The following is a 27,771-nucleotide window of genomic DNA, read 5'->3' as shown; positions in this document are numbered from 1 at the left end:
CTAGAGATGATGAAAATGCAGCAAAAAGAGGGTACAGTTTTTTCAGATTGCCACTAGGGGAAAGCAGATTGCCACTAGGTGAACTAGGCAATGTTGACAAGGCATTTTTTGCTACAAATTTAAGATGCAGTTATTACTTTATATTGAAAAGTTAAATTACAACAATAGGTTGATGGGTACAAATTGTATCATACAATTGAATAAGCTCTCGTATGCTTTGGTCCAGACACATTTTATTATCTTTACAGACACGATTCTAAAAAATATTTCCATAGAATCTAAAATCATGAAATCTATGTGCAGTCTTATGGTTAACATGTATTACTTGTGATAATAGCTTATATGGCTTAGAGACCCGTTTCATACAGAAACAGTTTTTTTATGGAATACTTGGTTCTTAGTGGTAAAATACTGCTTTTGGTCTTTGGAGTCTTCTGAGTGATTGTCATATTATCTCTTTGACACTAAAGAAGACTTCGTCATAATCTCTGGTATGACATCCGGCAGGCATTGCCAGGGATGCTGTTGGCATGGTTACCCTAAGAACAGGTGCTGTAGACCATTACTTTCTGGCTGATGTCATTGAGCAGCTGGCGTGCTGTTTTCTCCAGGCCGGCCAGCTGAACTGTCTTGGCCTCCAGAGTACGCTGGTTGGCCGCATACGACCTCTCCAACTCTGGAAACACACAGTGATGTCATTAGAGAGTAGGTGTGTGTGTGTGTGTGTGTGTGTGTGTGTGTGTGTGTGTGTGTGTGTGTGTGTGTGTGTGTGTGTGTGTGTGTGTGTGTGTGTGTGTGTGTGTGTGTGTGTGTGTGTGTGTGTGTGTGTGTGTGTGTGTGTGTGTGTGTGCGCGTGTGCAAATGCATGAATTTCTGCTTGTGCGTGCATGCTTGTGTCGTGTGTGTTAGCACGTTGGTTAGTGTGTGTGTGTGTGTGTGTGTGTGAACGTGCATATGTGTGCGCATGTGTGTGGGTGTGCGTGTGTGTGTTACCTCTGAGTCTCTGTAGTTTAACACTGGTCTGGGTGAGCAGCTCCTTGGCCTCCTGCTGCAGTAGCTCCGCCCTCTTCCTGGCGTCAGACACGCCCTCTGCCTTCGTCACCACCAAGCCCTCCACAACACTGTATTTACCCTTCACCTCCAAGTCAAACTCCTACACGCAATAAAACACACACACACACACACACACACACACACACACACACACACACACACACACACACACACACACACACACACACACACACACACACACAAAGCAGAAAGCACATTGAGAATGGGTACCAATATAATTGTCAGGTAAAATTCTGGGCTGTGTGTGTGCATGTGCGTGCGTCTATGTGTGTGTGTGTGTGTGTGTGTGTGTGTGTGTGTGTGTGTACCTGCAGGGCCTGCTCCGCGTCCTGCCTGGCGGTCTCAGACAGTCTCTCAGTGTGCTGTGTGCGGTGGCTGGTGCCAAGGCTGCTCTCTCTCAGCAGAGTCACGTCTCTCTCCAGCTGCAGCAGACGCAGTATGGCGTTACTCAGACGCAGCTCCGACTCCGCCATCTCCGACTCCACCTGTAAAAACACAAACACATGTTAAAATGTATTCAAGCACAGACGCAAACACACACACACATGTATTGGTCTTCTATCCTCGTGGGGACCTATTTTCCCTAACCATAAGCCTAACCGTAATCTTACCCCTAACACTAACACTAACCTTAACCCGTAACCCTAACTCTTAAGCTTAAAATAGCCTTTGTTCTCATGGGGACATGGGAATTTTCCTTGTTTTACTAACCTTGTGGGGACTTTGGGGAATTTTTAGTCCCAACAAGGAGTCACCAGCCCACACACACACACACACACACACATACTCATGTAAGCATGCACTGTCACGCCCTGACCTTAGAGAGACGTTTTATTTCTCTATTTAGTTAGGTCAGGGTGTGATGTGGGGTGGGCATTCTATGTTTTGTATTTCTGTGTGTTTGGCCGAGTGAGGTTCCCAATCAGAGGCAGCTGTCTATCGTTGTCTCTGATTGGGAATCATACTTAGGCAACCTGTTTTGCCACCTTAGTTGTGGGTAGTTGTCTGTGTTAGTGGCCTGTATAGCCCTAGTCAGCTTCACGGTCGTTTCGGTTGTTTCTTGTTTTGTTGGCGACATTCAAAATAAAGTGAAAATGTACGCTAACCACGCTGCACCTTGGTCCGGTCATTTCCACCCTGACGACGTTCGTGACATGCACACACAGATGCAAGCACCACACATCACACAATACACACTTTACGAGACCTTGTATGGAATGTGTATTTCTACAAAACTCCCACATATCTCTCTCTACAATGCATAGGCTGAAAACCCTAAAAACATGGGCTAATATAATAAAACGTATAACACAATCAAGAGAAGTGCCCCTGTGTGCTTAGACACAACCGAAGCCCTGGTCAGAGGTGACTTACAGATGTGATGAGGTCAAGTGTTCCCCTGGTGTTGTTGTGGGTCTGTTTGACGGCATCGATGGCAGCATTCTGAGCACGCTCAGTCGTTTCCAGAGCTTCCTTCACCAGGGCAGCTGTCTCCTTCATCTCAGACACCTCCTGACTGAGAGGAGATTGTATGTGAATTTGTTAATGTGGTTCTGTGTGCATTTATTAGGGAAAGGAGAAAGTCAGTTGTGCAACTGAATGCCTTCAACTGAAATGTGTCTTCCACATTTAACCCAACCCCTCTGAATCAGAGCAGCGCGGAGGGCTGCCTTTATCAACATCCACGTCTTCAGCGCCCAGGGAACAGCGGGTTAACTGCCTTACTCAGGGGCAGAACGACAGATTTTTACCTTGTCAGCTTGGGGAGTGTGTGTGTGTGTGTGTGTGTGTGTGTGTGTGTGTGTGTGTGTGTGTGTGTGTGTGTGTGTGTGTGTGTGTGTGTGTGTGTGTGTGTGTGTGTGTGTGTGTGTGTGTGTGTGTTTGTGTCTGCCTGCGTTCGTGCATTCTATGTTTGTGTGTACATGTTTGTGTGTGTGTGTACATGCGTTCATGCGTGCGTGCATCTTACCTGGCGGTGCGGGCCTGCTCCAGCAGCCCCTCTGCAGTGTGTATGTCGTTGGCACTCTGACTGAGGATGTCCTCCACGCTGGTGAGGGTTCCCACCCTGTCTCTGATCTCCTTGGTCAGGGCCTCCAGCTGCTCGGACGATGTAGGCATCTCCAGGGCCAACACCTCATTTGACACCGCTTCAATAACCTCCACTTTGGCACGGCCGTCTGTCACCGTGGAAACAGAGCTAATTAGACTCAAAGAGCCATAAACAGGTGATCTACCACAATCAATTACAATCAGTTCTAATCACAAGCATAACCAATCATGCACACGAGGAAAGAAGAGCTGGAGCCTTGATTGTCTATGAATCAGTGATCATTTAGTTAGTCTGTACAGTACAGTGAAAGATTGAGGCCTGCTCTTTGAAATATTTGTGTATACTCACTAGTGAGTAGGTCTCGTATCTCCTTGATGAGGCCGCGGAGCTGCTCGTTGCTCTGTTCCACTCTATCTCGGCTCTGGTTGGACTTCAGCAGCACCTCTTGAGCACTCAGCTTGACCTCGTTGGCACGCACATTCACCTCCCACACCTAGAGGGCGCCACAGGACATGTTAACTCAAACACAGTAAGGTAAACACTCCTCAACAGACCAATGCTTGTGCTGGAGCAAGCAGATATTCTATGCTCTTTAGTTACTATGATAATTTTGTAAGATGACCTGACTATATTCATGTAGGGCTGAATCATAACCAAGCATCAGCTGTATTACACAAAGTTATATGCGTGAATCTCAAAATAGGATTTGGCCCGGAGTGTAAAAAACTACAGTTCCCACCATCCTGGAGAGCTTGTCCACTTCCTGCACGGTGGAGAGGATTTCCTGGTCGAAGTCCTTGGCTGTTTTCAGAGTGCTTTGTGTCTGTGTGACCAAACCGTCACACCCCTCCCCACCACAGCGAAGGGTGCCGTCCTCCGACACACACCCCACCCCTCCACAGGGGGACGCAGCACACCCCTCCTCCCCCCCAGCCGCTCCACATGTCTGCACAGAGAGAAAACACACCAATCGGGTTAGAGCACTGTAAAACCAGGGACCAATCAAAAAGCAGTATGGTGAAGAAGTGCAATGATAATTGGCTACTGATAGGTCAGACTTACCTGCTTGCTGAGCTCTGATAGGTCAAGAGTGTTGAGCTCTGTGGCGAGCCTCTCCAGTCTCTCTGTGTGTTTCTGTTGTCTCAGGTCAAACTCCGCCTGGTTCTGGCTCAGTCTGGCCTCCGCTTGGCGCCGTAGTGTAGCCGACTGTTCCAAAGTGTTGTCAGGGTAACTGGTGGTCTGATTGGCACGGATCTCCGCCCTCTTAGACTCCAAGTGGGCCTTGGTGATAGTGTCCATCGCTCCTGCCATTCACACACACACACACACACACACACACACACACACACACACACACACACACACACACACACACACACACACACACACACACACACACACACACACACACACACACACACACACACACACACACACACACACACACACACACACACACACACACACACACACACAGCACAGGGGTGTGTCAGAACTAGTAATGATATCATGCATACTGTACCCCCTCTCTGTTCTCCCTCCACTCTCACCCTCTATGTTAGAGTTCTTCACAGTCTTTATGTGGTCTCGAATGTCTGTGACTGTTCTTTCTAGCTCTTGGGCCTGCTTTCTCAGTGCGTCCAGACTGGCCTTGTTGTCGTTGGCATTGACAACGAGACGGGACAGGGAATCCTCTGAGATGTTCAGCCTCTCGTTCAGGCCTGCCACCAGCTCACTGTTACAGACACACACACACACACACACACACACACACACACACACACACACACACACACACACACACACACACACACACACACACACACACACACACACACACACACACACACACACACACACACACACACACACACACACACACACACACACACACACAGAATTGTATTTTCATTAGAGTTGACATGGACTGATCATAACATCAAGCATCCAAACAGAACCCTTGGCACGGTGTGTTTCAATGTGTAAATGTGTGTAACCAGGTGCGTGTTTGTGTGTGTGTGCAAGCGCACGTGTTTGTGTGTACATACGTGGCCTGCTGCATCATCTGTTGTACATCTTCCATCTTCTGTATAGCAGGGTTGTTCTCTACTATCGCACTGATAGCATTAGCACTAATCTCCAGACTGCTAACGGTGTCTTTGTACGGCGCCGTCACCCCACTGGTCTGGAGCTCTGTCACATGATCCTTCAAACGCTGAGTCTGATTGGACAGTTCCCCTACCTCGCGGTCCCACTCGGCAAAGCACTGGTGGCATCGTTCGCAGGCGGGGAACGTCCCATGGTACCCTCTGGCACACTGGTTACACCGGGGTCCAGACACACCCTCCACACACACACACTGGCCGGACGAACGGTGGCACTGCTCGCTGGCGATGCCACGCAGGTCACAGTCACATGCTGGAGGGAGAGGGAGAGAAAGCGGAAGAGGAGAAGAGAGAAAAGGGTTAAGCACATACACACACCTAGAGTTGACTTGAGGTGAAAACAGTTGTGATGATGGAAAGGAAATGAGGGTACAAGGAAATTAACTCATAGTAATATGATAACAGGTCTGTGGCCTTTAAAAGCCCCCCCTAGGGAAAAAGAGGTATTGAAAAACGACATTATTAACGTCTCAACAGTCCTGCGCTGCGAGTAAATAAACCCACAGGTAGCCTTGACCTATAAACTCTATCCCTAGTTTGACCCCCCCCAGTCTGAAGCACAGCAGAGACAAGCCCTCTAACCTCTAGAGTGGAGGAGAGGAGAAGGAGAGGAATAGAATGATGGAGTAAGTCACAGTGAAAGAATGTGGGGAATGGAGACCAGGGAAGGGTGTATATAAGCGGTTAGCAGCCATTACTGTTGCCTAAGCTTTTGAAGAGGGTGATTGATGCACCAAAAAAAAAAAAAGATTCAACATACAATTATAAAGCAATCAGCTGACATTTGATGCACAAAACATTAAGAACACCTGCTCTTTCCATGGTATAGACTGACTATGATCCCTTATTGATGTCACTTGTCAAATCCACTTCAATCAGTGTAGATGAAGGGGAGGAGACAGGTTAAAGAAGGGTTTAAGCCTTGAGACAATTGAGACATGGATTGCGTATGTGTGCCATTCAGAGGGTGAATGGGCAAGACAAAATGTTTAAGCACCTTTGAACAGGCTATGGTAGTATGTGCTAGGCGCACTGGTTTGTACCAAGAACTGCAACGCTGCTGGGTTTTTCACACTCAACAGTTTCCCGTGTGTATCAAGAATGGTCCACTAACCAAAGGACATCCAACACCTTGTAGAGTCCCGAAGAATTGAGGCTGTTCTGAGTGCAAACGTTTGGAGTCTTGTACACTCAGTGTAGCTGAACCAACATACATTCTTAAATTGAATCGTATGTTTACTCAACTTTGAATTTTAGGTTGAGTGAACATACAATTCAAGTTGAGCACGTATTCTACATTATTTGTATATTTCCCAGTGTAAAATGAACTCTTTATTACAATACATTACATAGGTATATCGTAAGGCCTTTCTTTGAGGGCCTAGTTACACCCTAACACGGTGGTCTGAAACTCCTGTTTTACAGCCTGCAAGTCACATTATCCTGGCTTGCAAAGTGATGTGTAATTCCTTTTGGAGTTAATCACCTGCAACGGCTGCCAAGGTAGTCATTCTCAGTTAGTCCTTTTTTATCTGAGGACAGTTCTCACACACACGCACACACACACACACACACACACACACACACACACACACACACACACACACACACACACACACACACACACACACACACACACACACACACACACACACACACACACACACACACACACACACACACACACACACACACACACACACACTGCCTTGTGGCTGAGCCCTGCTTATATGGTCACCATGAGCCAGAGTGCTCAGGCTTAGGACTGCAACCGCTATTGTTACACTGTCAACACAACCACATACTACTGATACCTACTGTGACGGTAGTGAACCTAAACATGACATGAACGGCTGACAGTAACATGAGTGACCACACCACTATACACAAAGGCGGTCATGAACAGGTAACACGATAATCACAGCCACACACATGTGGTTGGGTTGAGCCTGTACCAATGGCCGTGACGTCTTAATTCACACACACACACACACACACACAGACGCCGTCGTCAAGCCTGTCACTTTAACCTCTGACCTCTTAAATCAGACCATGGCATGACCCTCTTAACCCAGATGTGGTGTCAATCCTCAAGTGTCTCCCTTAATCTCTCTCTCTTTCTCTCTCTCTATGTCAAACACACACACACACTCCTACACATACACACACATGCATGCAGTATACACACAGAGCGATGATAGGGCGAGGACAGCGCCAGGAGGCCAGACTAACTTTACAAGCAGTTTGGGAATGCTGCAGGAATTCCTAAGCCACAGGAATAAGACCACGACAAGATTCCTATGATTGCTGGGAACATCTGCCTCTGATTCTCACATGTGCCAAGGAGTTATTCCCAGAATTTCACTCTCAAAATCTCTACCCCCCCCCCTCTCCCTCGCTCTCTCCCTCTTTCACTGTCTCTCTGAGGGTGTGCCAACTTCTATAAGACATACATTTCTCCAGATGCGGTGATTGATTGAAACTGGCCTGTTTGTCAGTCAGTTGTTCAGCAGACAATAAACCATGTAGAGATGTAGACAGGGAGGAGTAATTTAGAGCCAACTAACACCACACTGACACACACACACACACACGCACACGCACACGCACACGCACACAAAACAACACGGAAGCATGAACGCCACTTCAGTGTCTCCAGAGACATCCACTCTGCTGAAGTCTGATAACACACACACACAAACACACACTTCCAGCCCAGTCACTCATGGGAACCACCGGTCATGAGAACGAGACCGTGAGAGGCTGTTTACTCCAACTCTAAGAGACCGATTCAAAACACACAGAACCCCTCTCTAAGAGTGTTTCTCCAGACCCCAGTGAATTCAGAGAGAGACCCACTTGGAGAGGAAGCAATGGCGCCCTTAGATACCCTGTTGCACATGTTTCAGCTTCATGATGTTTAAGGCAGTCATGGGAAGGAATCCCACACACATACTTTGTACTTTCTACTGCTACTCAAAATCCCAGCCAGAGTTACTTACCTTGACATTTGACCTCAGGGTCTCCCCAGAACCTATCTCGGCACTCGTTGCATTTTCTTCCCCCGAAACCTGACCTGCACGAGCACTGCCCTGACAGCTAGAAAACACACAACACAAGACAACACAAGACAACACAACATGTCAGCATTATGAACATGCAATATACCCTGAGTGTACAAAACATTAAGAACACCTTCCTGATTTTGAGTTGCCCCCCCCCCCCTCCACACACTTTTGCCCTCAGAACAGCATCAAATTGTCGGGCGTGGACTTTACAAGGTGTTGAAAGCGTTCCACAGGGATGCTGGCCCATGTTGACTCCAATGCTTCCCAGAGTTGTGTCAAGTTGGCTGGATGTCCTTTGGGTGGTGGAACATTCTTGATACACATGGGAAACTGTTGAGTGTGAAAAACCCAGAAGCGTTGCAGTTCTTGGCACAAACCGGTGCGCCTGGCACATACTACCACACCCTGTTCAAAGGCACTTAAATATTTTGTCTTGCCCATTCACCCTCTGAATGGCACACATACATAATACTTCGTCTTAATTGTCTCATGGCTTAAACACTTTAACCTACCTCCTCCCCTTCATCTACACTGATGGAAGTGCCATTATTAATAACTTGTCATGTTCAAAATGGTGCACTCTCCTTAAACAATAGCATGGCATTCTTTCACTGTAATAGCTACTGTAAATTGGACAGTGCAGTTAGATTAACAAGAATGTAAGCTTTCTGCCAATATCAGATATGTCTATGTCCTGGGAAATTGTCTTGCTACTTACAACCTCATGCTAATCGCATTAGCCGACATTAGCTCAACTGTCCCGTGGAAGGGACACTGATCCCGAAGAAGTTTTAACAAGTGACATCAATAAAGGATAATAACTTTCACCTGGATTCACCTGGTCAGCCTATGTCATGGAAAGAGCATAATGTTTTGTGCACTCAGTGTACCATCTCCAGGTTAGAGGAGGGTCTTCTTGCTACACACTGTACAAATAGACAGTGGCCTGTATTGTATACAGAGTTTCAGAGTAGGAGTGCTGACCTAGGATAAGATCCCAGGTCAAGATAAGTTTTACGTTAATACAGTGTATTGAAACTCATGATATATAGGCCACATCAGGCCTGCAAGTCACATTATACTGGCTTGCAAAGTGTTGTGTAATTCCTATTGGAATCAAGCCAGAGTGGGGATATCTAACATTTGGAATGTGTATTCACCCGTAACCTGCACTCAGAATAACTGCCAGGGTTGGGAAGACTAAGATATGAGACTACCTAAAGCAGGGTTTCCCAACTGGCAGCCCACGTTTCGCCCACCTAGTTTTCTGATCTAATTTTATTTTTTATTTTTTTATTGTTGGACATAAAATATTGTAAAAACACCAGTAAATCAGCTCAAAGGGATTTTTATTTTGGAAATCTGTTCATAAATATTCACAATCATAATAAAGAGATATTTGGGATTGTATACAACTGTAAACAAGCTTTGAAATTCTTCTGTTTTAGTCAAATATTATTGCGGTATTATTACTTATATTTGTGTGGCATAATATTAATTAATAATATTAATTAATCAATTCACATGCAAAAACATAGATATTGAAACGAACAATTCTAAAAAATCTACCTGCAATAGAGCATGCTGGGAAATATGATAAAGATGGGTGTGGTTTTGGTTCAACTCTGGTTACTTACACCAACACTGGGGTTCTTTTACACCACTGAGTGTAAAAATGTTACATTGACAATCAACACCAGGTAACACTGGCCAATTGTGTGTGTGCTGTGTGTAGATGGGTTGGGTGACAACATGGGGTGTGGGGTTTGTTTTGGAAAGATGGGGTATTTTATTTTATTTAACCTTCATTTAACTACGCAAGTCAGTTAACCACAAATTCTTATTTACAATGACTGCCTACCAAAAGGCAAAAGACCTCCTGCGGGGACAGGGGCTGGGATAAAAAAATATAAATAAATCACATATAAATATAGGATGAAACACACATCACGACAAGAGAGACAACACAACACTACAAAATGAGAGACCTAAGACAACAACATAGCAAGGCAGCAACACATGACAACACAACATGACAACAACATGGTAGCAACACAACATGGTAGCAGCACAACATGGTAGCAACACAACATGGTAGCAGCACAAAACATGGTACAAACATTATTGGGCGCAGACAACAGCACAAAGGGCAAGAAGGTAGAGACAACAATGCATCACACAAAGCAGCCACAACTGTCAGGAGGAGTGTCCATGATTGAGTCTTTGAATGAAGAGATTGAGATAAAACTGTCCAGTTTGAGTGTTTGTCGCAGCTCGTTCCAGTCGCTAGCTGCAGCGAACTGAAAAGACGAGCGACCCAGGGATGTGTGTGCTCTGGGGACCTTTAACAGAATGTGACTGGCAGAACGGGTAAGGGTGAGGACAGTTGTGGCTCTCACCTCGTTGCACGACGTCCCAAAAGAGTGGGTTGGGTCACAGTCACAGGTCTGGCAGCCCTGTCCGCTTCCAATGTTGAACGTATCAGGGGCACAGCTGTCGCAGTTCTGGCCAATCACGTTAGTCCGGCAGGGACACTGGCCAGTCTGCAGGTCACAGTGACACTCCCCCGGGGACGGACACGCCTCCGACGTTGTACCCACTGAATAACACATACACTCTGTGGAGAGAGAAAGACAGTTACACACACACACACACACACACACACACACACACACACACACACACACACACACACACTACATATATACACACACTGTCTAACTGTACTCACTCCTGCAGCTCTGGCTGGCGGCATTGCCGTAGTAACCCAGCTTGCAGCGCTGGCAGCCATAGCCCTCGGTATGGTCCAGGCATTTGAGGCAGACGCCTGTGCGAGCGTCGCAGGACCCCGGGTCCAGCTGGTCGATGTTGTCGTTACACTGGCAGGGCAGACAGCGGCCGCTGGGCACCTGGGGGTTACCATAGTGACCTGGGGCACACTCGTCACACCTGGCTCCTACGGAAGAGAAGGAAAGGTGAATTCCGAACTGTTTACACACACAGACACACACACACACACACACACGCACACACCTACAGTTATAGATCCGTAAGGAAGCAGAACTGTCCATTGGCTGCAGTGAGTAGTACAGTGCAGTCATGGCACAGGTTGTAAACACTCATAAAACAGTCATAGAACAATCGTAAACAGTCGTAAACAGTTACAGGCAGTGGACTGGCCTCCTGTTCCAGTGAGAGAGGTATCTGTGGGATCTCTCACACACTCACTGTCCCTGTAGTTACTACCTGCCCATTATGACCAGGAGCAGAGGGGGTTCTGCTAGCTCTGTCATTTCAGGGAAAATGTGTACTAGGACTGGGAGAACAATGTATGGCGTGTTGTGTGTGATGTGGTGTGTGTGTGCATGCGCGCGTGTCCGTGTGTGTGTGTGTGCGTGTGTGTATGTGTGTGTCTAACCTCTGTATCCAGGGCTGCAGACACAGACCAGCTGGTAGTTGTTGGCGGTCTGGTAGCAGCTGTCTGCGTACTGGCGCCCGCTCCCCGGCCCGTCGGGACACATGCAGGGGCGGCAGTGACCCCCCAAACCCAACACTGGGTCGCCATGGTAACCATCCAGACACCTGTAGGCACGGGGTAAGACATGATAAGAGGCACGGTAAACAATCACACACACACACACACACACGCTTGGTACTGATAAGAGGAAGCATGACAGTGAAATATGTAGCTGTGCCCTGCACTGTGGTTTGGTGTGTGGTATATTAGCTGGCTATAATTTGAATATGGTTTATGGTATCATTTCACACAGTACCTTTCACACATGTGCCCGGTGGTGAAGGCGTGGCAGCCCTGGCACTCCCCAGTCTGAGGGTGGCAGTAGTCGCTGTTGCCATTGCACTGACATGGCTGGCATTGAGGGAAGCCCCAGTAGCCTGGCAGGCAGTGGGCACACTGGCGCCCCGACGCCCCTGGAACACACTCACACTGACCTGTGGCCTCGTGGCAGAAAGCGTTCACAGAGCCCGTAGGACTACACTCACAGCCTGGGGAGAGAGGCGGGAGAGGAGGGAGGGCGTAATAGGGAGAGGGGAAGGAGGGGTGGAGCAAAGAGGAAGATAAGAGGGGAAAAGAGAGTGGGAAAGGGATAAAAAAAATACCACACTTTTGAAGTTGGAATTTCAACCGCAGTCTCAAAATAACCCTCTCCCTGACATTTAACCTCTAACCCCTGACCCCATGCTTGTCTGTCACTCACGTCTGCATCCTAAGGGGCTGAACAGGAAGGTGGCGGGGGCACAGCGGTCACAGTTCCTGCCTGCCACGTTGGGCCGACACTGGCACTGCCCGCCGCTGGGGTCGCACACTGCACTGAGAGAGCCCTGGGAGTCACACTGGCACGCTGTAGAGCAGAAGGGAGAAAGGGGGGAACGGGAGATGGAGAGAGTAAAAGAGGGGGGAAGGATAGGGGAGGGGAGAAGAGGGAGGAGGGAAGATGTATGAGAGAGAGAGAGTGAGAGAGAGGAAGAGGGAGGAGGGAAGATGTGTGAGAGAGAGAGAGAGAGAGAGGAAGAGGGAGGAGGGAAGATGTGTGAGAGAGAGAGAGAGAGAGAGGAAGAGGGAGGAGGGAAGATGTGTGAGAGAGAGAGAGAGAGAGAGAGAGAGAGAGAGAGAGAGAGAGAGAGAGAGAGAGAGAGAGGGATGCAGAAATGGGAGTTGTTGTTGTTGTTGCTGTTTGAGTATTAGGAATGCTTCAGGAAGCAAATTATTGTTTATTAATGATAAACAGAGACAGACACACGGAAAACATGCACTCATAGACACACACACAAACATACAGACTACCCCCCTGTCCCATCCCGCCCCTCCACCGAACCCTACACACATAGCCCCCCCCCCCCCCCCCCCCCCAGCCCCGTTTCCTACCCATAGCCCCCTGGTGTAGCAGGGCAGACACACTGAAGATGTAGTCGTTGCAGATGTCCGTCATGGGGCTCTTGATGACGCTCTGGCTGCTCTCCAGACAGCGGTACCTCTGGAACGTATCCCACGCCCCCTCGCCCTGAGAACCCTCAAACAACAGCAGCTCACGCACCCGCGGAATCAACACCAACTACAGGGAGAGACAGGGGAGGAGGGAGGGTCAGTGTGAGTGAGAGTAAGGAAGAGACAGATAAAGACCGAGGGCTTGTCTTAGAGATAGTACAAGTCTGTTATTCCACACTCCATTGACTATAACATGACTAGTGTAGGGATGTTTTCCATAATGACTCGTGTGTTAGTGGAAACTACAGTTCATCAGACTAGATGGAGCGTGGTTTGTGACTGTTACTTACGGAGTCGATGAGCGTGTAGGGGCTTTGGACGTCACTGAGAGAGGAGTAGAGAGGCAGACTGAGACGCACCGTGTAGTTCTGCCCCTTCTCCAGACACGCAGGCCTCGGGAGCAGCACATGTCTGAAACACACACGCAGAGGAGAGCACGGTTGGAACGGTAGAGGCGGCGTGCCGGTGTGTGTATGTGTGTTTGTGTGAGTGCGTGCGTGCGTGTGTGTAAAGATGGTGTATGAAGGTGGAGGCAAGGGTGTATTGTAGGGACCAGGGAGGAGATGTGTGTCACTTGGGCACCTACCTGGATCCTGGAGGAAGAGACACTAACTGCTGATCTCCTCCTTGTAGCATGTTTTCACATGGACTGGCTGGCTGTCCCACTCTCATTGAGTACGGACGTATCACTCTGATCTCCACCTGCTCCCACTGCTCCGGCAACTACAGCAGCACACACATCAGACACACAATATCACACATTGCAGACGGTAGAGAAAACCGCGTGGGAGTATGTGTGTGCTTGATTGTTTTGTTGTGTGTGTGTGTGTGTGTGTGTGTGTGTGTGTGTGTGTGTGTGTGTGTGTGTGTGTGTGTGTGTGTGTGTGTGTGTGTGTGTGTGTGTGTGTGTGTGTGTGTGTGTGTGTGTGTGTGTGTGTTCTACCTGTGGTTCATAGCGGATCAGCATGTCGTAGTCCATGGAGTCAGGTAGGTTGTTGATGTGGAACTCCAAGTGGGCTCCCTCAGGTACCTTGACAAACCCCGCCCCTGTCCAGGTAGGACTACGGTTCGGAGGAGAGGGCCTGGGAACCACCGTCACACCCTGAGAGAGAGATATGACACATTTAGAAAGACAAAGGCAGAGAGATTGAAAGCGAGAGGTCAACACACACACACTCACAGGGCCGTGCTTGGCGTCCTCAGCCTCATAGGTGTAGTGGTCCAGGGCGATGAAGTAGAATCCTGACTCCACCTGGTCACAACGCCTCCCATACATGTGTTCTCGACACTGACACTGGCCTGATATCGGAGAACAACTAGAGGGGAAGGAAGAGAGATAAATAGGGAGAGCAACAGAATGAGAATAACTGATTGTTAGTGAATATCCAATACCTACAATTACATTTCCGCAACCATGCATTTTTGGGCGGGGTGGAATTATGAAGAGTAGTTGTGCTGTGATTGGATCATGTGAGTAGAGACATGGTGTGATTGGTTGAAACATACTCATTGTTGACGGCTCCGCCCTGGTCGCAGTCACATGGTCTGCAGCCGTCCATGTCATTACTCAGGCCCCAGTGTTGCGGCTGCAGGAACAAAATAATAGAGTCATAAATAAATAAACACACACACACACTGCAGACACACAGTGATGTGGTCGGTAAGTCCCTCACCAGACACCGGTCACAGTTCCTGGCGGTGACAAGGCGTTTGCAGAAGCAGTTTCCTGTGTCCATGTCACATGGGCTTCCTCCAGGCAGTGTGCCCAGGGGATTACAGGTACACTCTGCCAAAAACACACACACACATCAAATAAACAATGAGAGACAAAAAGATAGGTGTGTGTGTGTGTGTGTGTGTGTGTGTGTGTGTGTGTGTGTGTGTGTGTGTGTGTGTGTGTGTGTGTGTGTGTGTGTGTGTGTGTGTGTGTGTGTGTGTGTGTGTGTGTGTCAGACTCACGCAGGCAGCCGTTTGGTCCCTGTCCCAGGCCGTAGTGTCCCTGTCTACAGTGGTCGCAGCGCTCTCCCTCCACACTGGTCTTACAGCGACACTGTCCTGCTATCAGACCAGCAGACACGTCTGTCCTGCCGTCACACACACCACCCTGCAGGGAGCCCGTCGGGTGACAGCTACACGCTACAGACAGAGGGAGAGGGAGGGAGGTGAGTGAGAGAAAAAGAAGGAGACAAATTGAAGGAGACGGACAAAGAAACAGAAAGCGTTTGGGGAGGGTATTGGAGAGGGAGAGAAAAAGAAGAGAACAGAGACTCCAACAGTGTTAAGTTCAGAGACAGAGATCAAAGGGAGAGTTGAGAGTTTAAACTTGATAGGTCAGAGGTCATAGGTGAGGCCAGCAAACTCCTGGCCCTTGTCATAGGTCACAGACAGACGGTGACGTACGTTCACAGATGTTGGGGTCTCTCAGGTGTCTTTCGGGGTGCTGGTAGTAGAAGGGTCTGCACTGCTCACACTGACGCCCTATGGTCTTATGTTGACACTCATCACATACTCCTCCACTCACGTTCCCCGTAGACAGATACACAGCCATGTCAAAGTGACATGACCTGGAGTGGTAGTTACACTCGCACACTGGGAGAAGGAGAGAAAGACAGAGGGAGATGGTGAAGGGAGATGGGCGCAGAGAGAGAGAGAGAGAGAAATAGAGAGAATATTTTGTTTAAACATATTTCGCACTTCAAAAGACACGACCAACAGGACGGAATGAGGGAGATTCCCCCTGTTGAATATTTTTGACATATCAGGAACAGAATGATCCAGACTCTGTATATATCTGGTACAGTGTGATCAGTGTGTGTGTGTGTGTGTGTGTGTGTGTGTGTGTGTGTGTGTGTGTGTGTGTGTGTGTGTGTGTGTGTGTGTGTGTGTGTGTGTGTGTGTGTGTGTGTGTGTGCGTGTGTGCGTGTGTGTGTGTGTGTCTCACTCTTGCAGGCATTGGTGTTGCGTCCCTCTGCAGGCCTCCAGGGCAGGTCGTTGTAGAAGTCCTTACAGTGCTCACAGTTCAGACCCTCTGTGTTGTGGTTACACATACAGTGACCATGGACCTGGATACACACATACACGCATGCATGCATGCACACACACACGCACAGAAAGAGCGAGATCGAGAGAGAGAGAAACACTAGTGTTAGAGTTGCTAGTCCCAAAGACAAGAGAAAAGCACCTACTCGAGTCATCTCCCTCTTAACGGTCACACAACCTATTAGGAGAACGGGTGCATGTCGTGTGTGTGTATGTTGTATCGTGTCTGTGTGTGTGTGCGTCTGCGTGTGTGTTTCACTCACCATGCCCTCTGTGCCTACGTGTATCCCATCGACAGGGGCGCATTTGGAGGCATGTCCATAGCAGAAGCAGTTGCCGCGGACGACCATGTCGAAGAGGGCGTAGTAGTATTTCTCCGTGACCTCGTCTCTGGAGTCCAGCAGGTTGTCACCCAGTGTGTGGAGCTTAGTGAACTGGACACGCAGGTTAGTGATCTTCAGCATGTCTACACACACATATGGAGACACATACACACACACACACACACACACACACACAATCAGGATAAAGGCACACTTTCCAGTCCTAATGCAACGGCCCATCTAAAACAGCAGTGGTACGTTATAGGAATGTTTCTGTGGGTTACTGTGCCTTTATATTAGGTTCTGGATCTTCTCCAAGCTCATCTCTACGACCTCTGACCCTAAAGACGTGGGATCCTCCTTCGAAAGGCTCCCTACACCCTACACACACATTCACCACATACGTAACATGAGGGGCCCTCTGTGTAAGTGTGTGTGTGTGTGTATGTCTGTGTGTCTGTGTGTGTGTGTGTGTGTGTGTGTGTGTGTGTGTGTGTGTGTGTGTGTGTGTGTGTGTGTGTGTGTGTGTGTGTGTGTGTGTGTGTGTGTGTGTGTGTGTGTGTGTGTGTGTGTGTGTAGCTTCTACATGTGAAATTCCATAAGAGGTGTCAGGATAACCTGACCTCTAACCCCTGCCCTGCTGTGTTGCCTTGACTACCGCCACTGCTCAGACTTCGGTTAGTACACTGAGAAAATTATTTGTTGCAGTACTAACTGGATCATATGTAGCTAATGAGATTTCCCACTTCTGGCCTGGTGTTGTACTGTAGTTACTTACTCTGTATCCTGGGACTGTAAGGGTCTTCAATCTCAAACGCTGGGTCCAGCACCCTGAATATCACCTGATCGAGAGGGGGGGAGAGGGATGAAGAGAAGGATTGTAAAAATAAAAGTTTACTGGGTTATAATTCAATGAGAGACTAACTCTGAATCATTCTGGAGCCACAGCTTCTACCCCCACCCCTTGCAAAAGCTCAAAGGCCACACAGATGCACACCTCTCCCTCTGCGGACGGCTCTATGTCAGAGTAGCGAGAGTCACAGATGATGTCGTCCACTTTGACCATGGGTCCCACGGATATCCCAGGGAAGGCGGACTCACAGTTATAGCTATAGTAACGGTACACCTGCCACTTCTTCCCAAAATCCATGGAACGCTCGATCACCATGGTAGCCGGACGGAACGTCTATCAATCAAAGAGATCATTCTAATTTGTAAAGACAGAAATACAACAAATATAAAGGACTAGTTACTTGACCACGTGACCCGACCAGGGATAACTCTGGGTCCTAATATTATAACACAGAAAGAAAGAAAAAGAGCGAATGAGAACTAGAATGAATGAGAGAGGAGAGTCCAGACCAGATCAGAGACGGAAACAGAGATACATGGAGGGCTGTAAAGGAAGCTGGATAGACTCAATACACTGAAGCCAGCAGTACAGAGTATAGTGTTTTACAAGGGCCCTTTCTCCCATCCATCTCAAGAGACTAGGGCGATTTTCCACATACCTTAAACACAGCTGTGTGTGTGTGTGTGTGTGTGTGTGTGTGTGTGTGTGTGTGTGTGTGTGTGTGTGTGTGTGTGTGTGTGTGTGTGTGTGTGTGTGTGTGTGTGTGTGTGTGTGTGTGTGTGTGTGTGTGTGTGTGTGTGTGCGTGTGTGGTCACCTTAAAGGTCATGATGAGATGTGTGAAGTGGAACTCAGCTTCCAGGTTCAGTTGAATGGTCACATTCTCCACACCTGCAGCACAGGGACACAAACACACAGCACACACACACTGAGAAAGACATCCCATGACAGACATATCCTGCTTTAAGTCAGGAGTTAGGAGTTACAGACCCATAAAAACACACTAGTGAGTCTGCCAAAATCTCTGCTAACACACACACACACACACACACACACACACACACACACACACACACACACACACACACACACACACACACACACACACACACACACACACACACACACACACACACACACACACACACACACACACACACACACACAGGAGTTGGGCTGATTAGCTGTGTCAATTTGACCATGTCAATTGGTCTTTCTGCCACACCCACGTGACGAATTGATCCGTTGCGTGGTAACATGCGCGTAGTGGGATCTAATAGGGACTAATGCACCGGGAAAAGGAACCCCTGCTTTTCCATGTTTCGTCCTTCCTGGTATTCCCAGACCATCTGGGCATCTGGCTGTGGCCCCTTCCATGACTTAACAACAATGGACACTTTATCCTCCCCATCTGTCAGAAGACTCAGCAATGAATAATCAAACCCACTGCGTGTGTGTATGCTCGTGCGTGCATGGGCTATGTGAGTCTGTGTCAGTGTTACGACTGTGTGTGTGTGTGTGTGTGTGTGTGTGTGTGTGTGTGTGTGTGTGTGTGTGTGTGTGTGTGTGTGTGTGTGTGTGTGTGTGTGTGTGTGTGTGTGTGTGTGTGTGTGATATATATATATATATATATATATATATATATATATATATATATATATATATATATTCGGGAAATCCAGTCCAGTTCCCATGCTCTCAGACAAGAATACCTCTGTCTCTTATTATGTTGCCCAGTTGCAAGTATGTGTGCGAGGGAGTGTGTATTACAGGGAACAATGCGGTCATGTGGCGTCGGCAGTGTTGATTTACAGCTGTGTCTAACACCTGTTCACGTGAGCATACCTGTATATCCTATGCCCTGAAGCCTGCTCTGATTGGCTGAGCTGTGTTGCTCTGTGATCTGCTCTACTCACCGTACCGCCCCCCTGTTCCCATGAGAACACATTTAGCACACACTGACCATTCTCTCACAGCTGGACCTCACCATGACACACACACACACACGTGCACACGTTTGTCTTACTATCCTTGTGGGGACTAAACAATTGATTCCCATTCCAAATCCTATTTTCCATAACCCTAAACCTAACCCTTAACCTAACCCTAGCCCTATTTGTTTATTTGGATTCCTATTAGCTTTTGCAGAAGCAGCAGTTACTCTTCCTGGGGTCCACAAAAAAACACGACAAGTAACAAAACACTGATACACTGATAGACAAGGACAGTAACACAAATGTAAAATACAACGATATGCAATCAATACAACAAAGAAATAATAGAAAGAACACAACTCAAAAAGTATGTGTGCATTAGAGTGTGTCTATGTGGTTGTGTGTTTGTCCCCTCACCGTACCCGCAGTTCCATGAGTTGTTGTGTAATCCACTTTTGAAAGATCATTTTGATGTTTGCCTGTGTAATTGGAGACGGAAGGGAGCTCCGTGAGATCACGGCTCTGTATAAAACCGTGCGTTTGCCGTCCATTTGTTTTGGACTTGGGGACTGTGACGAGACCCGTGGTGGCATGTCTTGTGGGGTACGTATGGGGGTTTGATTATGCCGGCAATCTGGAATATTCGTCACGGTAATATTTCTTATAAAACATAAGAGAAGCAGTCAATCTCTCGTCAATCCGGAACCAGGAAAGACTGCCATGCATGTTGCTGATGTTAGTTCTGTATGTGCAGTTAAGGGCAAGGCGTGCTGCTTTGTTTTGAGCCAGCTGCAGCTTTGTTAGGTCTTTCTTTGGGACAAGACCAGAGCCTGAACAACTAGTACAGTTGATTTGTGTCAAAAAATGCAGAGCATCTTTTCATAACAGATATACCCCTCCCCATCTTCACAACAACTTTGACAATATGACTTGACCCTGATAAATTACCATCCACTGTTATACCTAGGAGTTTAGCTTCCTCGACTTGCTCAATGGCCACACCCTTTACGTACAGCTCCAGTTGAGGTTTAGGTCTTAGAGAATGTTTTGAACCAAATACAATGCTTTTCGTGTTAGATGTATTTAAGACCCGTTTATTACTAATCACCCGTTCTGATAATGACTGTAACTCCTTAGAATCCTCCTCTGGCTCTTTAGAATTTCAGTGAGCTCACTGGCTTTGGGTGCTGTCATGTACAGTGTGGAATCATCCGTATACTTAGTATTTCTAGCTTTGTGTAAGACCTGTGGCAAATCCTTTGTTAAAATAGAGAAGAGTAACGGCCCAAGGCAACTGCCCTGAGGGACACTGCGCTGTACATATCTGATGTTAGAGAAGATTCTATCGAAGAACACTCTCTGGGATCTATTGGATAAATAACTCTCCAACCATGTGAAGGCAGGTGGTATTTTTTCAATAATTTTTTATGATCAATAACATCAAAGGCTGCACTGAAATCTAACAACACAGTTCCAACTATCATCTTATTATCCATTTATTTGATCCAATCATTTGTCCTCTGAGTCAGGGCTGTACAAGTTGAGTGCCCTTCTCTATATGCATGCTGAAAAATAGAATTGTATTTGGTCAAACACAATCCTCTCCATCAGTTTACTAAGAACAGGCAGCAAACTGATTGGGCGGCTGTTAGAGTCAGCAAAGGTGCCTTTACTAGGCAGTGGAATTACTTTAATTTCCTTCCACGCCTGTGGACACAAACACTCCCTTTAGTCTTTGGTTAAAGATATAGCAAATAGGGGTGGCAATATAGGGTTTGTTTGTCAATTCAATCTGGAGTGCCAAAGCACAGAGTGCGCTCTGGGCGTTCGTAAATTGAGAGTGTTGTCAGATTGTCCGTTCGGAAGTTCAGAGCGTTTCGCTCTCGGAGTGTTCAGAGAACATACTGGACGCTCTGGCCGAGGAGTAGGGTTGATCCGAGCGTTCTGACCTCACAACGGCAGTCAAGCACCTAAGCTAACTGGCTAACGTTGGCTAGCTTGCTAGCTACTTCCAAACACAAATGAGAGAACACCTCACTCTGACCATTTTACTTGCCCTAGCAGAGCTGGTTAGGCTGTTTTCATGTTATCCAGAGCGTTGGTGACTGTAACTGTGCTACTGGCAACAATTTAACTAAGCTTTTTTGCAGACGTTTACTGACACCGGCCATATTCAACGGGTGTTGAGCGTTTGTAAATGTATCAGTTATTCTGAGCTCTGCTCTGAAATCAGAGTAGATAGCCAGAGTGAATTAACGAACGCACCCATAGTCTGCTACCATTCTCAATAGTTTCCCGTCTAGGTTGTCTATACCTGGTGGCTTATCATTATTGATGGATAACAATAGTTTTCCCACCTCTCCCACACTAACTTGACCAAATTCAAAAAAAGCAATCCTTCTCTTTCATTATTAGATTTTATTTATACAAGAATATGATGGTTCACTCTTCATTGTTGTCATTTCACTTCTGAGTTTTTCCACTTTACTAGTGAAATAGTTATTGAAATGATTGCCAATATCAAAAGGTTTTGTTATAAATGGCCCATCAACTTCAATGAACGATGGATATGTATTAGGTTTTCTGTGCATGATATCATTTAAGGTACTCCAAAGTCTTTTCCCATTGTGTTTTATGGTGATATAATTTCTTCTTCTTTTTGTTAAGTTTAGTCACAACATTTCTCAATTTACATACAGTATGTCAACCATTTTGTATGATCTTTTATTAATTACTTTAGAACCAACTTTGGCACTTTGGTTTTCCTTGTTATTGCCACAATGTTATGGTGACTACAGCCAATGGAAACGGATATTGCTTTGTCCGAAACAATTGGTATGCACTCTATTTGGTTGAGGGATAACCTGGGTCATGCTACAGGCTAGTCACAGTTAGAAGCTTCCTCTTGAGCGGACAGCTAGTTGCTAACCAGTCAATGTTCTGGTCACCTAGAAAATAGACCTCTCCCACACATTATAAAGCATTGCACCCATATTATCCAAATACTGACTCTTAGCACTTGGTGGCCTATAGCAGCACCCCAAAAGAAGAGGCTTTAGATGAGCCAGGTGAACATACAAACACAACCCTTCAACAACATTTGACAAGAGATCTTCTCTACGCTTTACCGGAATATGGCTCTGAACATAAAGTACACAGCAACACCTCCCGCATTGGCATTCACGTCTTTTCCGTAATTACAGTATATGCATACATTGCTACTGCTGTATCATCTAAGGAATTAGCTAAGTGAGTTTCAGAGATGGCCAGTATATGAATGTTATCCGATGTTAGCAAGTTACTGAGTGAATCCAGGTGAAGGCTATGATCCCTTATTGATGTCACTTAAATCCACTTCAATCAGTGTAGATGAAGGGTAGGAGACAGGTTAAAGAAAGATTTTAAAGCCTTGAGACAATTGAGACACGGATTGTGTATGTATGCCATTCAGAGGGTGAATGGGCAAGACAAAAGATCTAAGTACCTTGAATGAGGTATGATAGTAGGTGCCAGGCGCACCGGTTTGAATGTGTCAAGAACTGCAGCGCTGCTGGGTTTTTCAAGCTCAACAGTTTCCTGTGTGTCAAGAATGGTCCCCCACCCAAAGGACATCCAGCCAACTTGATACAACTTTGTACAACTTGAGTCCATGCCCCAACGAATTAAAGCTGTTCTGAGGCCAAAACGTGGTGCAACCTAATGTTTTGTAAACTCTGTGTATATTAATATTGGCTATTCTTAGCCATTTCCTTGATAGCTTATCTGAGAAAAAAATATACACTGTATATACGTGTGTGTGATGTTGGGCTGAAGCTACGGGCCCTGAGGCTTGGCTCTCTCATTTCTCCCAAGCTTTTGGGAGGGAGGGTGGACAATGAGCCTGTTGTAGCAGATGTAAGCAATGTTCCCATGCTCACTGGCAGCTTTCATAGCTGGGATCAGTTATTTTCCCGCCTCTGGCGCACAGCTTCAGAGAAGTCCTCTTTGAGGAAGATGTTGGTTCCTCTCAAGTTCTTGGCTCTCTCCAGAACAGCCATCTTGTCCTTAAACCTCAGGAGCTTGACCACTATCGGCCTGGGTCTGTCACCTGGGCTGGTTACATGTTTTCCAGACCTGTGGGCGCGCTCCACCTCAATCTTCGTATGATCCATCGGCAGGCTTTTCAGTGATCATTTTCCATACTTTCTCCTCAGACTCGGCCCAGTTCTCATGTGAAGACTCTGGTATGCCATCCACAACGATGGTGTTCCTCCTGGATTGTCCCCCTGGATCTGTTTTACCAGCCATTGCTAATAAGGATTCTTGCTGATGTCATCTCGAGAGGACTTACAATTTGTTGCTGCAAGTCTCTTTCAGGACATACACATCTCCCTGGGAGAACTGCAAACTGTTCTTACAGTTCTGAACCTCCCCCGTCAGATCGTCCATTCTTTCGTTAGTTGAGTCCATCAGTATCTGGACAAAACTCTTGAAGCTATTTTCCTGTTGTTGTAACAACTGCTTGTAAAATCCTTTTTGTTCATTTAAAAGATCCTTGACCTGTGATAGAGAAACACTGTCCTCTCCATTACTTCCACATTTGGCTTTGGACGCCATGGTAGCAATGTAGGCTAACGCTGGTACTCCACGCAGTTCCAGACAGGGCAGGTCACAGGGCAGATTTGAACAGCAACAAACAGCAGGGATTTAGACAGCCACAATCCCGGGACAATCCACAGTCCCAGCCAAAAGGGCTGGAAACCTTGCTACGCCAAGCAGCTCTTCAAACTTTCGGTTGGCAGGATCCCTGGACAGATATAGTGGTACCAGCAACCGAGGCTAACCGCGCCGCGGGATCCAAATTCAAAAGGTAGCTAGTAACCAAACTTTTTCAATAGAATTCTTATTCAGAGACTTTCAAAACAACAAACCGAGCTCTTCCTCGTTCCGCCCTCATTCTGCGTTCAACATGTGATGTCCATAATGTAACCATAATTGTAACACTAACCATAAACCTAAACCCTAACACTAAAATAGCCTTTTTCCTTGTGGGGACCGGCAAAATGTCCCCACTTGTCTGAATGTTACTTATTTTACTAGTAAAACCAAAAACATGCACACAAACACCCACCCACACACACACACATATTCTCACCATTCTCAGACTGCCACCAGGTCTTGAGGCGGTTGGGGGCAAAGGTGGTGACCAAGTTTTCGATGCTGTGGCTGGTGGTGTGGTTCATCCTCTCATCATACTTCTCCCTGGAGTCACACACAAAACACTTCTTCTCCTCCTACAGAGAGCGAGGGAGGAGAGAGAGAGTGTCTCAGTACTGTGAAAAACATGATCATTCACCTAATTATAGAGCTACCACTCAGTCTGTCATCAGATGGTTTGGCATACACACACAGATTCTGGATTGTCTTCCACACACACACGCACGCACGCAAACACACGCACGCACGCACGCACGCACGCACGCACGCACGCACGCACGCACGCACGCACGCACGCACGCACGCACGCACGCACGCACGCACGCACGCACGCACGCACGCACGCACGCACGCACACACACACACACACACACACACACACACACACACACACACACACACACACACACACACCCTACTCTCTGCACTGTATTTTCCTAACAAGTGTGTGAGTGAGGATTTCACAACCTCACAGTGTGACTTTCACAACCTTCTAATTTAATCCAAGCAGTTGCTTTCCAATCTATCTGCACACACACGTTTTAACTGCGTTGAAATGTGACCACTTGTAACTGCTAAGTGGTCCAGCTTCCACTCCCCGTTAGGCAAAGTCTGCTCCCAGAATTCTCTGCACTAGACCCTCAGGCTCTTCTCTTCATCCCCCGTTCTCCTCCTCATTACGATGACTCATCCTAGAATGTTCCAATGTTTCGTTAATCGTCCCACAGCCCATTGGTAGATAACACCCCCTTCACATGGACACATTCTGTAGGCGTTCACCCCCGAGGGGATTCTGGAATAACGGGATACCCCTGATCATGCACTCTCCCCTCCTCACCCCCCATGATAAGCACACAGGGCGGTGATTGTGTGGCACACAATGCTTATTGTGGAGGGAAATGCCAGAACTCCCACACAATACCATAGAGTCTCTTTCGTACACTCAAATATTACACTGTACTGTACTACACTATTACGTTACAACACAATTTTTGGAAACACAATGAAGTGTTAAATCATATACCTGCTGGTCAGGTGTAATATAATAATAATCATCATTTAGCAGACTTACAGTCATGCGTGCACACATTTTACTTATGGGTGGTCCCATCCAGGGAATCAAACCCACCATCTTTGCGTTGCAAGTGCCATGCTCTACCAACGGAACTACAGAGGACCAGTGAGTGTATCGATCATATGTGGCCCAGCCCTATTAGCTGCAAATGTAATGGCCATATTGTATCCCATTACCTACAGGTGTAATTTCCCTATCCGAACCCCTGGGACTTACATTTTAGACATTTTAGCAGTTTTTAAGCTAATTTCTAGAAATTCTACACATTTTGTCATGTTAATATGATATCCGTGAGATATCATAATCAATGGGGGAGGGTTCAGGGCCCCTGGGCACAACCCTTCATGCATGATTTGGGGGGAACCATGATGAAAGTATAACGTTTTTATTTTATTTGGATTACATTTAGATGTTGTGTCACTGGCCTAAACACAGTATCCAATAATTTCAAAGTGGAGTTATGTTTTTATACATTTTTACACAAATAAATTAAAAATGAAAAACTGAAATGTCTTAATTCAATAAGGGAAACTGCTGATGCACAACCAAATTTCGAAATTACACCTTATGTATTCTACTTTTCAAACTCAGTTGAGAGCAACCGCTTATGTCGGCCCCTAGCGGCCGCTTATGCCCACTACCGGCCCTGTCTAGGTGTAGTGCACCTACAGTATCTGTGCCCCAGGTGTGAGGTGTCTTACCTCCAAGTGACCAACGATGCAAAAGCGCTCAGGCTTCTCAATGCCGCAGGTGGAGGAGGCGGTGAGCTTGTGCGCACGGCCGATCAGAAGGTCCCCGGTGGCGGGGTAGCAGCTCCCCTCAGTGCACACATCCCCAAACTCCGGCAGCTGGGCAAAGGAGCGCCACCCGAGGGCTGAGCGACAGAAACAGCCGTGAGAGTTGCTGATGATGCCGCACGGGCGAGCAAAACATGTCTGGAGTATAACTCCCCATGCAACTATTATGCTATATAACTCAACTATCCCACAGTTAAAAACCTGTACAAATGTTTCTATTTTAGACGTAAGACACGTGTCTCTGCATTGCTATCACAGTTTCCCTTTAGTCTATTTCATCACTGAGTATAAAAACATAACGGTCACATATGCCTCTTTTCGGTTAATTTAATTGAAATCACATGGATTCGCTTTCCTATCGATCCCTGTGGGGTGACTGTTTATGAAAACAGGCTGCTATGTTCGAGAACAACATCGACAGTTATTGACTGTACAAAATAGCTTCTGTAGACGATAGCTAGTTGAAAATAATGTGCACAAAACATCTTTAAACAAGTATAGTGGACTGAGACATCTGATATGTATAAACTCTTGGACACATTTGAGATGTTTAAATAATGGCTTACAGAGATGTTCCTCATTAAATGTCCCCATGGTCCTGGATAGGTGAGAGTGAAAAGTAACACTGGAATTAAACTCCTCTATTGGATCTCTTCACGTTTTACTTTTCCTCTTAAGACAATACTTGGCTCTAGGCAACTCCTCAAACGAATTGAAAATACTTTCGCTAGCTACCTGCGCAGTTGGAAATTCACTCTATAAAACGAAACAGTTCCGTGTAAAAACAATACTTACTCAAAAGTGATGCGATGTGCAATATCAACATTTTCGAGTATGAAACATTGATGATTATCCCTCGGGTTGTTGTCAGCAAGTCCTGAAGCAGTTGTGTACGTGAGTGTCTCTTGTGTGTGTGTGAACGATTGGTCTCTGTAACTCTGTTCTAGGAAGTCGTGGCGAGCCCCCAACTGTGCATCCCACGCGCTCCCGAGTCTCAACCCTCCTGGCAGGTTATGCAGCGCACCCCCTTGGGAGTCACTACATGCGATGGGACAAGGACATCCCGGCTAGCCGAACCAGCATCTGTAGCAACGCAGTTAGACGGCTGCGCCACTCGGGAGGCTCATCCACAAAAAAATTATGCTTATCAATTGCCTTGCACAAATTATCAAAATACTAAAATATTACACAGGA

At 46.9% G+C, this 27,771-nt stretch overlaps 1 protein-coding gene across 1 annotated transcript; it reads right to left on the bottom strand.

Moving 5' to 3' along the window:
- Positions 1-216: 216 nt before the first annotated feature.
- On the bottom strand, positions 217-27,673 carry LOC129865324 (laminin subunit beta-1-like). The gene is made up of 33 exons (XM_055938009.1): positions 27,373-27,673; positions 26,482-26,654; positions 24,644-24,782; positions 18,393-18,466; positions 17,722-17,910; positions 17,503-17,566; positions 16,665-16,867; positions 16,304-16,424; positions 15,763-15,951; positions 15,322-15,498; positions 15,036-15,148; positions 14,869-14,948; positions 14,543-14,678; positions 14,306-14,464; positions 13,949-14,085; positions 13,653-13,773; positions 13,243-13,429; positions 12,575-12,718; positions 12,131-12,362; positions 11,776-11,939; positions 11,089-11,313; positions 10,757-10,974; positions 8,292-8,388; positions 5,173-5,542; positions 4,675-4,859; positions 4,187-4,428; positions 3,864-4,070; positions 3,473-3,617; positions 3,044-3,251; positions 2,449-2,590; positions 1,383-1,559; positions 994-1,153; positions 217-676 (listed from the first exon to the last, which is right to left on the bottom strand). The coding sequence occupies exons 1-33, from the start codon at positions 27,401-27,403 to the stop codon at positions 540-542; spliced, it is 5,346 nt and encodes a 1,781-aa protein (XP_055793984.1). The 5' UTR covers positions 27,404-27,673; the 3' UTR covers positions 217-539.
- Between the last annotated feature and the right edge of the window lie 98 nt (positions 27,674-27,771).

Source organism: Salvelinus fontinalis, chromosome 11 (genome assembly GCF_029448725.1).
Source record: "Salvelinus fontinalis isolate EN_2023a chromosome 11, ASM2944872v1, whole genome shotgun sequence".
Classification (NCBI taxonomy): domain Eukaryota; kingdom Metazoa; phylum Chordata; class Actinopteri; order Salmoniformes; family Salmonidae; genus Salvelinus; species Salvelinus fontinalis.
This window is presented reverse-complemented; position numbering and strand designations above follow the sequence as displayed.